The 14359-nt window shown below is 45.5% G+C and overlaps 1 protein-coding gene across 2 annotated transcripts in view; it reads left to right on the top strand.

Moving 5' to 3' along the window:
- The first annotated feature begins 4974 nt into the window (after window positions 1–4974).
- ARHGAP39 (Rho GTPase activating protein 39) overlaps window positions 4975–14359 on the top strand; it is a 314835-nt gene continuing 305450 nt past the window's right edge. For both annotated transcript variants that reach the window (XM_068237894.1, XM_068237893.1), the window contains exon 1: window positions 4975–5142. In XM_068237894.1, the coding sequence (XP_068093995.1) occupies window positions 5132–5142 (11 nt within the window). In that variant the 5' untranslated portion in view covers window positions 4975–5131. The remainder of the gene's footprint in view (window positions 5143–14359) is intronic.

Here is a 14359-nt window from a genome sequence, read left to right as displayed (position 1 = left end):
CCCATTGCCAGTGCATTATACTTTACCTGTTACGCTGTCCCTCATGTGTCCTTGCTGTATTTGCCATGCGACTTTTGGCATATAGCACGTGGGGCACGTGTGTGATGTAATTTAGGCCCGGGCTGCTGTGAAAATGGGCCTCTAGTTTGTGTTTTCCCTCCAGGCCAAAAGGTCCCAGTCCTCCCCTGGGTCTGGCTCTCTACAACTGATTTGAAACTGCATTGTCCATAAAAGAAACTTGGTCCTAAATTCATTGGTCCCTACCCAGTTCTTGAGCAGATCAGTCCAGTTGCCTTTAAATTACAATTACCTGACTCCATTAGGGTGCACCCGGTATTTCACGTATCTTGTTTGAAAAGATTTCTTCCAGATCCTTTTCAGAATAGATCTCTTCAACCCCCTCCTCCTATTAATGTGGATGGTTCCGAAGAATTTGAAGTGGAAACAATTTTAGATTGTAGAAACCGGGGCAGATCTTTACAGTATCTGATCAAATGGAAGGGCTATGGTATCGAGGAAAGTTCCTGGGAACCTGCAACCAATGTACATTCCCCTAGACTGATCAGGGACTTCCATCGGTTACATCCTGAAAGGCCTGGGCCAATGGGCATCCGGAGGCTGCCCATGGGGGGGGGGGCAATGTCAGACTCACCGTGCTGGGCCGCGGCGTCCTGGTTCCCGTGGTGCGCATCGGGTCTGCTGTCTACTTCCTGGGTGGACCCGACGGGCTCTTGCGTCCGGACGTACGCGTGCACAATACAGTTCCAGTACTAGACGCGTCCGTGTTCCTATTGCGGACGTTTGTACGCATCAGCACATGCGCGAGATTCAAATCTCGCGCCCAAACGGGATTTCCCCTATAAAAGCCTCTTCCGCCCTGCAGTAAGTGCTGATGGTTCATTTCAGCTAGTCCCTGTGTTGCCAGCGTTCCTGGTGTACTTACTCTGATTGACTTCTGGTTTCCTGACTCGGCTTGGTATTGACTACTCCTGATCTCTGGTATCCTGACCCTCGGCTTGTTTCTGATTACGCTTGCTTTCTGCCTGCCCTGACTCCTGGCCTGCCTCACCGATCAAGATTGCTCTCCGCCTGCCCCGACCTCTGGCCCGGTTCTCGACTACGATCCTCAGCTACCTGCCCACGACCTCTGGCTTGCTACTGGACTACGGTAATCATCCTCTAAGTCTCCACACTGTAGTGTCACCTGTTCTCTAAATCACTGTTGGGGTAACCTGGGGTGCAACCTGGTGGGCACTAGGCAGCGAAGTCCAGCGTCTCCACTAGGGGGACACATGTGAAGACCCGTAGTCACTTAGACCCTGCGCTCTGGGAAACCCTTGCCTCAGTGGTGCGGTCAACAGGTTCCCTTGCAATCGTAACAAAGAGGATCGGTTAGGCTCTATAGGATTGTGAGGTTTCCCTCTACTCCATAGGTATCTAACTTTTTCCCAGCTTCGCTTCACCTTTGCTTTAAACCTATGCTAATTCATATGGCTTGAAAATGGAAATCACCCACTGCACTTGATTGGTTCATTTCTAAGCTGCTATTTGCATAAAATTCATATAAATTTAGAGCGATGTCCGTATTTCCTGTCTGGTCAGGAAGTAATGCTAATTCTCACAGATGGGGACACAGAACTGCACTAAAAATATAAAAGAGATTTTAGCTAACCCCAACAAAGAAACTGATATTTCTCCATTTCATTATATCAGATTTGTAACCTTGGTATTCTCTAAACCTTCATCCTTCAGCCCTCCTGCCAATGGTTGTTAGGTTTTTTTTTTTTTTTGATCAGTGCAGGTGATTAGTCCTCCAGAGTTGCAGTGTTTACTGTTTTGTGCAGATACAGGGTAATTCGGAGGGCTTTACTGGGCAGTATTTTACATAGAACACTAAACATGTAATAATTTTTGTAAATAAAAAAGCCACATGCATTTTACATGCTGGATTATTATTTTTGCTCCTGAGTTGAGCTTACAGAAGATGGTTGCGCTTGGTCTTTGGTAGTCTTTGGGCAGCCTTTGGAATGACTAACTTCCCTGAGTAGTTCCGAAGATGAGCGCATCTGTACCTGTACACTCAGCAGCTCCATCCCACCCACACCACCAGCACCCAGTAGGGGGAACATTTAATGCATTTATGTCTGAGGTAATATTTGCTGCATTTCATATATGTGGGGTAATGTATGTGCATTTTACATGTATCAGAGGTACCGTTTTCTGCATTTCGTGTGTGGGAGGTAACATTTACTGCATTTTGACATACAGTACATGGGATGTAATGTTTGCCACATTTCCTGTTTTCTGCATTTCATGTGTTCGAAGTAACATTTGCCTCATTGCATGTATCGGAGGTAATGTTTGCTTCATTGCATGCGTAGGAGGTAAAGTTTGCTTCACTGCATGTGTATGTCTGCACTTTATCTGATGAAGGGGACCCTCCGTGGCCCCGAAACAATTGTCATGTTGTGCATACAATAAAACTGCTTGGAACTTTGAACTGGTGTGCCAGCCGACCTTGAATTGCTTGCATGTGTAGGAGGTAAAGTTTGCAGCATTTCATGCATCAGAGGTAATAATACCCATTACCCAGAGGATCCATACATTTCCTCACTAATCTCTAGATATTGTCCCTCCCGCAACCTTCGCTCCTTCCAAGAAATTCTGCTGGCCTCTAAGCTGATCACCTCTTCTCATGCTCGCATCCAAGACCTTACACGAGCATCATCCCTTATCTGGAACTCTCTTCCACAGCCTGTACGTCATGCTCCAAATCTGGACATCTTCAAACGCACTCTTAAACCACACCTTTTCAGACAAGCTTATAACATCTATAGCTATATTTACTTATCTGTTCACAATGTAATCAGAGGCAAAGGGTCACTGCCTCATCCATCCTCCACCCCCTTACCTAGTGTGTCCCCCACTGCCCTTTAGATTGTAAGCTTGCAAGGGCAGGGTCATCCTCCTATGTTTACTGTTTTTGTCACAATATTTGTGCTGCTTGGGACTCTGCTGTACATTTTTTAGTTGTATCTATGTTCCCCTTGTCGTCTTATTGTGCTTTGTAAAGCGCTGCGGAATATGTTGGCGCCATATAAATAAAAAATAATAATAAATAATAATATGTGCTGCATTGCTTGTGTCAGAGGTAATATGTGATGCATTGCTTGTGTCAGAGGTAATATGTGCTGCATTTCATGTGTCGGAGGTAATATGTGCTGCATTTCATGTGTCGAAGGTAACATTTGCTGCATTTCATGTCGGAGGTAACATTTGCTGCATTTATTATTTGATAATCATAGTAGCTGCATTTTCTACTTTGGGGTTATTGTTTCAGCATTTGGCATTTTGGGGGCTTATGGGATGCTAACAAATAGCATCATGCAGTTTCTGCAAATCCATGATGTGAATCTCCAATTTCACTACATCATAGGGGAAATACTTTTTTCTTACGTACTTGGGGAAGGTTGACTAATTACCTTTCGGGTCACTTAGCCTACCTGTGTTTTGGGAGGAAACTCTGGCACGCTGGCTCAGAGATAGACCGTTACATTACAGTGAGCTCTACCGATGTCATGGCAATGCCCATTTCCGACACAGCTCACACACAATGAAAATGGGTGTGGCCATGACATGGGTAAGGCTCACTGTGACTTCCCTGTTCCAGGTTGGGCCCAGAAAATCTAGTCACTGTTTAATATGGCCCCGGGTCTCTGAGAAGATGCAGCCAGCAGGGATGAAGATGGGAATGCACAGACTAATAGAGTAGCATTCTGGTGCGGGATGAAAGAGTCCCTCCCCCCATGTTGAAGGGGGCCTGGGACATTTTTCCAGTTTGCCCATATGGAAATGTCAGCCCGGGGGACTTGATAGCTAATTGCAGAGCCGGGACAAGGTCCTCCAGCTCCCAAGGCTGAGACACCAAAGTGCGCCCCACCATACCCCCATACCAGCCGTCACACACTGATTGTTAATATACTAAGTGGCGCCCCAACCCCTTAAAGAGAACCAGAGAGGAGAAAAGTAAAGCTATTATACATACCTGGGGCTTCCTCCAGCCCCATACGCATGGATCGCTCCCACGCCGCCGTCCTCCGCTGCCTGGATCCGCCGGTACCGGGTCCCGTCATTGCCGCGAGTCAGCCGGCGGACGCGGCCAATTCTCCGCATCACAGGGGCTCCCTCAATACACGTACGCTTGCGGCTGCCTACTGCGCAGCCGCATGCGTACGGGTATGGAGGGAGCCCCTGTGATGCAGAGAATTGGCCGCGTCCGCCGGAAGTGACGGGCCCGGTACCGGCGGATCCAGGAAGCGGAGGACGGCGGCGTGGGAGCGATCCAGGCTTATGGGGCTGGAAGAAGCCCCGGGTATGTATAAAATCTTTTCCTTTTTTCTACCCTGCATTCCTCTCTGGTTCCCTTTAATCTCTAGTTATTTGGCTTGCAGTCACTGCCATGTATCCCCTTTTCTTATTTCTCTCTGCTTCAAACACAATAGGGGAATGATAGTGGAGTGAGTTGTGCGCCCCCTCCTACACTATGCCCTGAGGCTGGAGCCTCTCTCACCTCTGCCTCGACTGGCCCTACCTAATTGTTATTTGTGAGGCAAGTTGCCTATATAAAACCAACCCTGGACATATTAATAATCATGTGATTGGTTAGAGTGAATAGATCACAGGTCACCTCTATGTCCCCCCTTCCCTTATACATAGCCCCAGCAGCACATTGCTATAATATGAGGGGGCAGCCACTACAGACATGCAGATAATGGGGTCACCCCGCTGGCTCAGCATAGCACAGCATGACTGCCTGTGAAGGGATGTGACAGCTGCTCAGCAGCACTGCGCGCCCCCCAGCGGCCGGCAGGGAAGGAGCAGGCGGGCACGGCTGCAGCTGAGCCAGCCAGCGATGCCGGAGAGAGGCGGTGCGGCGCGCTCCCGTCTCAGAAACAGCAGCAGGTGACGGGCGGGAGCGCGCTCGCTAGCTCGGGAACGCGCAGGCAGCTGACAGAGAGGCAGCAACAGCGGCGGATAGTCTCTGGCCTCGTCTCCATCCTCATGGCATCCTCCAGCCGGCCCCACCAGCCGCCATCCTGATCTTCCCGACACCCCACACCCGCCCGGGAAGATGGCGGAGAGGTAAGCCCAAGAGAGGGGGAGGGGGGGGAAGAGGGTACCGGGGCAGACAGCATCTCCATCCCTGCCTCCTGTGTGCTGCTGAGAAGGTGCTAGTGGACGGTACCATCTGCTCGGGGAGGGGAGTGGGGTCAGTGTGGAGGTGACATCTGCATCATCCCTGTGTGTGAGGAGAAGGTACCATCCCCAGCATCCTCTGTATCATACCCAGGTGGGTGCAGGGTAATACATACCTCTGGTGTGGCAGGGTGGGGGGATTCTTATCTAGGTTCTGTATGAGGAAATTACATATATGTTTTACATTATCTCCATCCTATGTGTGGAGGGGGAGGGGGGGCACATTTCCATTCTGTGTGAAAAGGAAAGGGTTAATGCTAGATGTGTCTCATGTCCTAGCATAGGGGGAAATGGTTAGGCTGGGTTGATTCAGTTTCTGTCAGCTATAATGCAACAGACAACAACCTATGAGAAGGAATTTTCCACGTTTCCCTACGAGTCAGCTCACGTCTGTGTTATAACGCATGGATGTCAAGTGACCCATAGGGAAGCATGGAAGATACCTTCTCATCAGGTGTCCGTTCCGTTATTAGCTGACAGCAGCTGATTCAATGTAAATCCAGCATTGGCTATCTCCACTATTCAGGGCATGCTTGAAGAAGGGGTTAACGTACAGTTGCACCAATCACCTGTGTGCCAGGCGGAAGAATGGAGCATTGCATTCACCTTCTTTCCATTCTGCCTAGTAAAGGGAAGGCTACTCTGGGCTCTCCGGCTCAATCCTGGGGCCTTAGTAGGGGATAATATGGGGAGAATGGAATTTTGCCATACAGTGAGTTTTAAATAAGCTAGGGTGAGTGGATCATTTGGTGCTAGTGAGGTATTGAGAAGTAAGGGTTAATATGGGGGTCCTATGTGCAAGCAATGTGGTGTGGAGAGGAATGGGTTAATTGGGGTGTTACATCTTCACCCTGCCTTGTTGTGTGGAGCAGAGCATTATAATTTCCGGGGCTCACCTCTTTTCTGGGTGGAGTGGAAAGGGTTCATATGGGGTCACATCACGCACCATCATTCTCTTCTGTACGTGGGGGTCAAGACACTAACCTATGGTTGGAAAACCAATGGACGTACGGAATAATCGCATACCTCTTGGTTAGTGGAAAACGTTAAAGAGGTTAATCCTGGGGGCGTACATATTGTTGTTGGGGTTTCAGTATGACCAAATTATTGTCCGTTGTGTGAAGGGTTAATGTGGCGGACGGAATGGAGCCGGTGCCTGCTGAAGTCCCTTGTGGTGTTGTGTGTGGAGAGGGAAGGATAAGCGTGCTGGTAAAATCCCAGTTTCCCGTTTATGGAGAAGAAAGGGTTAAAGAGGGAGTCTTTGTGAGGAGGAAAGGGTTAATGTGAAGTACCCCCCTCCTCAGAATGGTAATAGGTCGTGCTTATTTATCAAGACGGGGGAAAAAAAAAAAAAGTAAAGCAGTTGCCAACAGCAACCAGTTACCGGTAGCATGTCTTTCATCCAACAGTTGAAATCTGATTGGTTCCCCTTCTGCTCCAGTTTCCTGTGCACCTGTGTCAGTAAATGATCCCCAGTGACTCTGTTTATCATGCGTACGCGGTGCGCACAGTGCTCCTTCTGGAGAGCTCGCGATTTCCTATATAACAGAGAGCTGGATGGCTGAATATCAGGGAGGTGGATAGGGATGGATCTCTCTTCTGTCTGCCACCGTTTCTGAAATGTATGAGAATTACTGAAAAAAAAGTCCCTCCTGATTTCTTTAGGTTTGAACGTTGTTTGCAATTTGCAATGCATTAGTATGTGTTTAAACAAATGCAGGCACATACAAAAGGGAGACATGCAGGCAGTGTCTGGAAAAATTCAGCAATCAGTGCATGTGCAAAGCTCCAAGAGGCGAATGAGCCCATTGAGTAGCAGATGTGTATGATATTAGCAAGGCTTTAGGTTTTCCCAACCTGCTGCAGAACATCAGAGTACTGGAGTGGTCACACCTTGCATGCATTGGTTGAATACTATTTGCTATGAGGTCGCAAAAGTTTGCAGCTATGGTTAGAGTTGTATAGTTTAGCATGATGTCACGATAATGTCATGCTCAGAGCACTTCCGGCTGCAAGCGCACGATGTAGGATGCCCACAGCCAGTGCTAGTTCCTTCGCACTGGTGCCCGACACTGGCGACCCAGAATAGGCTGCCAGGGGCATTTAGATTGGAAAGGAAGGGGACAGAGAAGAAAGGGGGGAGCGGTACCCAATAGGACAGCTCCCCATACATGCCTGCTCCCCCCGTTTTTTTTCAGACTTGATTCGGCTTGGGATCTCTTTAAAGGGAAGATCTGAGGTAAAAAAATTCTGTTACCCGGGGCTTTCTCCAGCCCCTGAAAGCCCGATATGTCCCTTGCCACAGCTCAGCTCCTAGCCGGGGGCCTGTTGGAGATGGCGACCTTGCCACGTTGGGATCCTCTGCGCCCGCGCCGCTCGTGATCGCGCTCACGTGGCTTGGAGTATTCTGCGCAGGTGCATAAGTACGGTACCCGCGCAGAATGCCCCAGACCATGCGAGTGTGATCACGAGCGGCGCGGCCACACGCTCACGCAGGCGCAGAAGATGCCGACCTGGCGAGGTCAGTATCTCCAACACAAGGGACCCAGGCCACTGGCTGGGAGGGCAGCTGCGGCGAAGGACATATTGGCTGCCAGGGGCTGGGGGAAGTAGAACTTTGTTTTTTGTTTGTTTTTTAAGCTCGGATCTTCCATTCATGGTTGAGTTCACACTAGAGTTGGTCAATGAGTTGCTAATAGTTCTGACTTGCATATAAAATAAAAGTTGTGTGCAGTTTGGAATTGGGTCAGGCAAATAAACTTTCTGTCTATTCTGATTGGCCAAGCTGCATACAGTTTGTGAGAAATTTACATGTAAGCTAGAATTATTAGCATGTCATTGACCATCTCTAGTTCACACGATGTTGAAGCGCTAACAAACCCATTGAGATGGATGCATTGTAATCTATTGGTTTCTGTTTTGGCTCTCAGTTATAACTGAAAGAAAACTGATTTTCAAAGTAATGTCCATTTTTTTCCTATGGATCAGTTCCCACTATACACATTTTAACTGAAATCTTTTTCACAATACAGTGCTATGGAAAAAACGTGTACTAATGCACACTAATGCATACCAGCGTTGGTATGCGTTTTTTTCCATAGCAGTGCATTGTGAAAAAGCTTTCAGTTAAAACTCCTATAGTGGGAACTGTGCCATAGGAAAACATGGGCATTACTTTTTCTTTCAGTTATAACTGAGAGCAACTGATTAAGTGTAAAAGAGGCCTTAGGCTCAGTTCCCACCTGCAGCACCACCTGAGTCAGTTCGGATTGTAGTCAATCGCAGCCAGATCAGTGTCTCTTTCTCATCCGGATTGCGTCTGGAGTGGAAGCATGTTGAAGTGGAAGGTCAATATGGGAGATGCATCTGCTATCAGGAAAACAAAACCCTGTAAAAATCCTACTGAACGGATATGTTAAAAATAGCTAGTGGAAGCTCAAGATATTTTAAACATTGTCTCCTTTGATGTGTCTATTACTGCGTTCGTAAAAAGGTACCGAATGGGTGCATTTCTGCTGCAAGTTAGAACTGAACCTTGCAGCGCTTTTTCTGTCAGTTTTAGCCGACTCGAAGAGACCATTTCTTCGGACCATCTTTTGCAGCCCCCCTACAGATAGGATGTATGGGGGGCACTTTTATAATTGTGGTGGGCCTTGTCATACAACTCTGGGAACTCGTGCTCCTTAATTATCAATTTCTCCACATTAAGAAACTGGCTGGCAGATATAGTTCAGAAATGCATCCTAATATCCTGCAGAAAGGCTGCCTGGTTTGCAGCTATTTCTCTCCTCCTTGTGGTAGGCATAGGCATCCAAGATGACCTGGAAGTTCTGGAACAGGAAGTTCCTGACAGGAAGTTACATGTCTGTGTTTATGTTAATGGACAACTGAAGTGAGAAGTTTCCTTTTAAACAATACCAGTTGCCTGGCAGCCCTGCTGATCTATTTGGCTGCGGTAGCATTTAAATAACATCAGAAACAAGCATGCAGGTAATCTTGTCAGATCTGACAATAATGTCAGAACACCTCTATACTATGCCTATGGCTAAAAGTGTTAGAGGCAGGGGATCAGCAGGGCAGCCAGGCTACTAGCATTGGGAAAAAGAAAATAAATATGGCAGCCTCCATATTCCTCTCATTACTTTGTCCTTTAAAATGGACACAACACACTTTTATTCAACCGGGAATGGCCCAGGAACAACGTGATGGGCTGAGGACTGGAAAGGCTCTATGGTATGCAGAGGCTTACCTTTACATAGGTATAAATGGAACCTGAGTTTCCTCAGATTTCCTTTCATCTCGTAAAAAATTCTCCTTCCGTTTTCAGTCTGCAACTAGTTAAGTATTTCTGATATGGTCAGTGAGCTCAGTTTGCACTTCTTTGCAACCCTTGCGATAGAGATATTCGCTTAGATGTGAGTTGACTGTTTTTAACTTGAGGTTTTGTCTAGTACTAGGACCTGTCATGGATTGACATCTGCTACCAAGATCTGCTATGGAGTTTTTGCAAGTTACATGAGGGCTGTTGGAGGTGCTGTCTGTGACTGGTGTGCAATATGGGGTGCAATGTGTTACTAGGTTCTGTCTTGAGTGATGTCTGTTACTTGGGTCAGCTGTCTAATTTTGTTATTTGGGAGAAATGCCTGCCATTTTTCAGTTGAACTTGATAGTCTTTATTTTCAACCATACTCACTATGTTACTAAAGTTATTCTGATGATGTGCTGCCTAGTTGTTACTAAAGGGATATGCTGTAGCATATGTGCAAAAAGGGCGCCGTGAAATTTGAGTGCAGGGTGAAGCTGAAAAGCGCTCGCCCTACTATTGCAAATTTCCCGGCAGCATTAGTTACTATTCCCACTCTAGACTCTGTCTCTTGCTGGCACCCAGATTACCCTCTTAGCGCCGCTATAGCCATAACTCACATTACAATCAAGGGTGGCGCTACACTGTGGCACTGCCCCCCCTGGGAATCATTGTGTACCCCTGAGTGCCTCCCTGCTCAGTAACATACAGTTAACGATTTCAAGGCTCGAGCACCGTACAGTGAACAGGATAGGATCTGTAAAAAAAAAAAAAAACTAGCATAATAATCTTGATTCAAAACTTCCTGTCTGTAAAATACAAAGCTCTAGTCCCTAGCAATGCTTAGCTACTACGATAAGAAATTCTCTCCCTCCTGCATCTCCCCCTCCCCACTCTTGTTTGTAGAGTCGTGAGACACAGGCTGGGGGGCTGGAATGATTTGTCTGTGATCTGTCCACACAGGAGCAGCTTGCTAGCAAGTAAGGATTAAAGCATGCCAGCAAACTAGCAAAATACATTTGTAGGTACCTTTTTTGCAATAATGGCAGGGCTGTGGAGTCGGTGTTGGAGTCGGAGCGATTTTGGGTCCCTGGAGTCGGAGTCGGTGGTTTCATAAACTAAGGAGTTGGATGATTTTTATACCAAATCCACAGCCCTGGTAAGTATTAGACTAAGGAGTCGTAGTCGAGGAGTCTGAGTCTGGGCCATTTTGGGTACCTGGAGTCGTGGTTTTATAAACTAAGGAGTTGGAGTTGGAATCGGATGATTTTTGTACCGACTCCACAGCCCTGAATAATAGCACCATCATTTGAACATTCTGCTCCACGCAATAGCCTCGGAGTTCTGCTTGCGGTGTTTACATTTGGTTCCTATCATTGCTGAACTAGTATGCCTTAATTCTATCACCTGAGTTAGGCAAGAAATATTGAAAGTTCGCCATACAAACATCGATTTTGATCACCCAAATAGGTCCCACCAGCCAGCCATCATGCCCCGTTTGTGCCTCCCCAAAAATTGGAAGCTGGAGCTGCCACTGATTACTTTTAGCCTGTCTCATAGCCTAATGTTTTTTTTTGTTTTTTGTTGTTGTTGTTTTTTTAGGTAACATTTATTTGCTGACCTATTTATGTGTCGATCTTACTGGACATTCCTTACTTTTAAATTGGACATGCTTACTTCAAGTTTTGCCCTTTAAAATTAACGTAAAATTTGCGCCAACTTTTACAGTTTTTATCTCTTTGACCATCTGTGCTAATAAATAATGTGTCAGAGGTTTAGAAGTGAGTCAGAAATCTGCATTTTTCTCTTTTGGTTATACAATCTGCCTGTGCTGCTTTACCATTATCAATATCACATCAGTACCTACCTCAACTAGCATTCTAAATCCGGCCATGGGTGCGCAATCATAAAACAAACATTTCAGGGACGACATTAAATGGGCACTGTGGCAAAAAATTGTAACATTTAAAATATGTGCAAACATAGACAAATAAATGCGTTTCTTCCAGAGTAAAATGAGCCATAAATGACTTTTCTCCTATGTTGCTGTCACTTACAGTAGGTAGTAGAAATCTGACATTACCGACATTTTGGACTAGTCCATCTCTTCATGGGGGATTCTCAGCAAGGCTTTTTTTCTTTATAAAGATATTCCCTAAAAAGGATTTAAACAATGATGCTGGCCAACTTCCCAGCCTGCTACATAGTTTTTTGGCAGTTGGACAGAGCAACTGCCATTCACTAAGTGCTTTTGAAAATAAATACCTGAGAACCCCCCATGAAGAGAGAGACTAGTCCAAAACCTGTCGCTTCTGTCACATTTCTACTACCTACTGTAAGTGGCAGCAACATAGAAAAGTAATTTATGACTCATTTTACTCTGGAAAAAACGTACTTCTTATTTGTATACTGTATGTTGGTACATATTTAAAATTTTTGTTAATTTTTCGCCATAGTGCCCCTTTAAATCTGTGGAAATCCAGTGCAGTAAAATTAATATCCACGTGTTTCTGATGCTTTCTAATCAAAATTGAGCAAATAACAGATTGGGAAAGTTGGAAATTTCCAATTGTTTGGGACTGAATTGCAGCTGATTGATCTATTTTAGGCCCTCTTTCCCCAGAAGCTTAGGCACTCAACTTCCTGCCTAGAAAATGTTGCTTTTCTGCTGGAAAAATGTGCCCCGTGGTCCATCTAAGCAGCGTTTGTTCGGCATATCGGTTACTGAATGAGCAAACAAAAAAAATGGTGGTCATTGCCGCATGCAAATCTAGCAAGTGCGACCCCTGCCTCAGGTTCTATGGCTAAAAGTGTTAGTGGCAGATGATCAGCAGGACAGCCAGGCAATCTGCTTTGTTTAAAAGGAAATCATTATGGCAGCCTCCATATTCCTTTCACTTCAGGTGTGCTTCATAATGCCCAGACATTCTGGATTATGTGCTATTACAATTCATTGTGGAAATGAACAGAGGCGCCAAAAGGATAAAAGTAGCTACATTAAAAACAAAGTAGGGCAGTAATGGACCTACCCCCTCCAAGTGGATGCAAAAAACAGGTTGATGTATCAACAAGCAAATTTATTCATATATATACTCCAAAGGGTCATCACAACGTGTTTTGCAGGCGTGGCCCCCGCTTCATCAGGCAATAGGGAATGGAGCATAAAGCAACAAGTGTCTCAGCCTAGCACCTCTGTGTATCACGTTTCGTGTATAACTTGTGGATAGCCTTACGGCAATTCTGGCGGAACTTTGCACTACATAGCTTTTGGTAAGATTGTACATTAAAGCGGATCAGAACTCAAAACTTCCTCTATGCCCTCAAAGATAAGCAACATCATAATAACCTTTTATTTGTTACAGTTTACAGAACTCTTGCAATAAATCTGAAGTGTTTCTCCTTCCTGCTTTCATGGAAGCAGACATAGGGTTAACATCCTGTGTTTACATATTAGCTGTGTCTGCGGAGTACTGCTGAATTTCTGTGCTGACACAGTTGAGAGTTCAAATTTCTCTTGTGATTACTTACAGATGAGGAGGGATTAGACAGCCGCTTTTTTCTAAAACACACAGGGTGCTTTTCTCTGTTTTTTTCCTTGTCATGTGCAAGAGTTCAGGTCCACCGTAAAGGACACCTGGGGCAAAAATTAACTAAAGAAATACATGATTGTATCTATCTTCCTTCTCCTAAAAATGACGTTTTAAGATATTCCACAGTTTTATTTAATGTTTAAATCTACTTTTTAAGTTTTAACTGTTTTACTGTTTTTGCTCAATGACACATTCTTTGAAGTATGCCAGAGCTAAAATCAATGAACTATTGACGCTTTTTATCTCTTTCCTGCTCTCAGAAGCCATTTTGTGCTAGGAAAGTGTTTTATAGTTGGAATTTCTTATCAGTGAGGGTGACACTGTAGTCACTTCCTTTCTGAGTCAGGACTGAGACAGCCACTTACATACCTGATATTTAACTCTTTCAGGCAGAGAAAGAAAATAAGGAACACAGCATAGGTATTTGTGTGCTTGGCACTGTACATACCCATGTCTATCTCATCATGTCACATGTCACCTTGGGTATCCTTTAAGATTATGATGCGGTTGGTTTCCCGGCATGTGTAATTTCCGTTCTTCGTTTGAACACATTTAGCATGTGTTTAATTTAAGGATAATTAATCGGTATTGTTGACTGAGACGATCAGTTTATGCCCCATACATTTTCCTCAAAGAGAAATCCTGGAGAGACGTGATTAACTTTATCAAGTGAATGAATGGCTTGTGATGAGTCTCCAAGCGTACTGAGCGTGGACATCTCCACTCCGCTGATTGCCAGAATCAAGACATCATAGTGCAGCAAGCCAATCAATTGATAATCTGGGATGGTCAGCGAGATGCTAAAATTCCAAGCTGGTTCATGTTGTTCGCTCAGTCTATGCAGCTTGAAAATGAACCAATCAGATGCAGTTTGGTCAATTTTCAAGCTGAGACCCGAGTACTTCTGAAGCCTGACCGAGGAGGGTTAACCTGCAGGTCATATAACTTTACCTAGGAGGCAGCGGTGTACCAGGGCTGTGGAGTCGGAGCAGTTTTTGGGTACCTGGAGTTGGTGTCGGTGGTTTAATAAATTGAAGCGTTGGAGTCAGATGATTTGTGTACCCACTCCATAGCCATGCAAGGGCTGTGGAGTCAGAGTAATTTTGGGTACCTGGGTAAAGGTGTCCACACACCATACAATTAAAAGATCCAATTTTACACCAGTAAGATCAGTTGTCCCAAAAAAAATCATCAAAAGGTGTGTTTTTTT

This window comes from Hyperolius riggenbachi, chromosome 5 (genome assembly GCF_040937935.1).
Source record: "Hyperolius riggenbachi isolate aHypRig1 chromosome 5, aHypRig1.pri, whole genome shotgun sequence".
Taxonomy (NCBI): domain Eukaryota; kingdom Metazoa; phylum Chordata; class Amphibia; order Anura; family Hyperoliidae; genus Hyperolius; species Hyperolius riggenbachi.
This window is presented reverse-complemented; position numbering and strand designations above follow the sequence as displayed.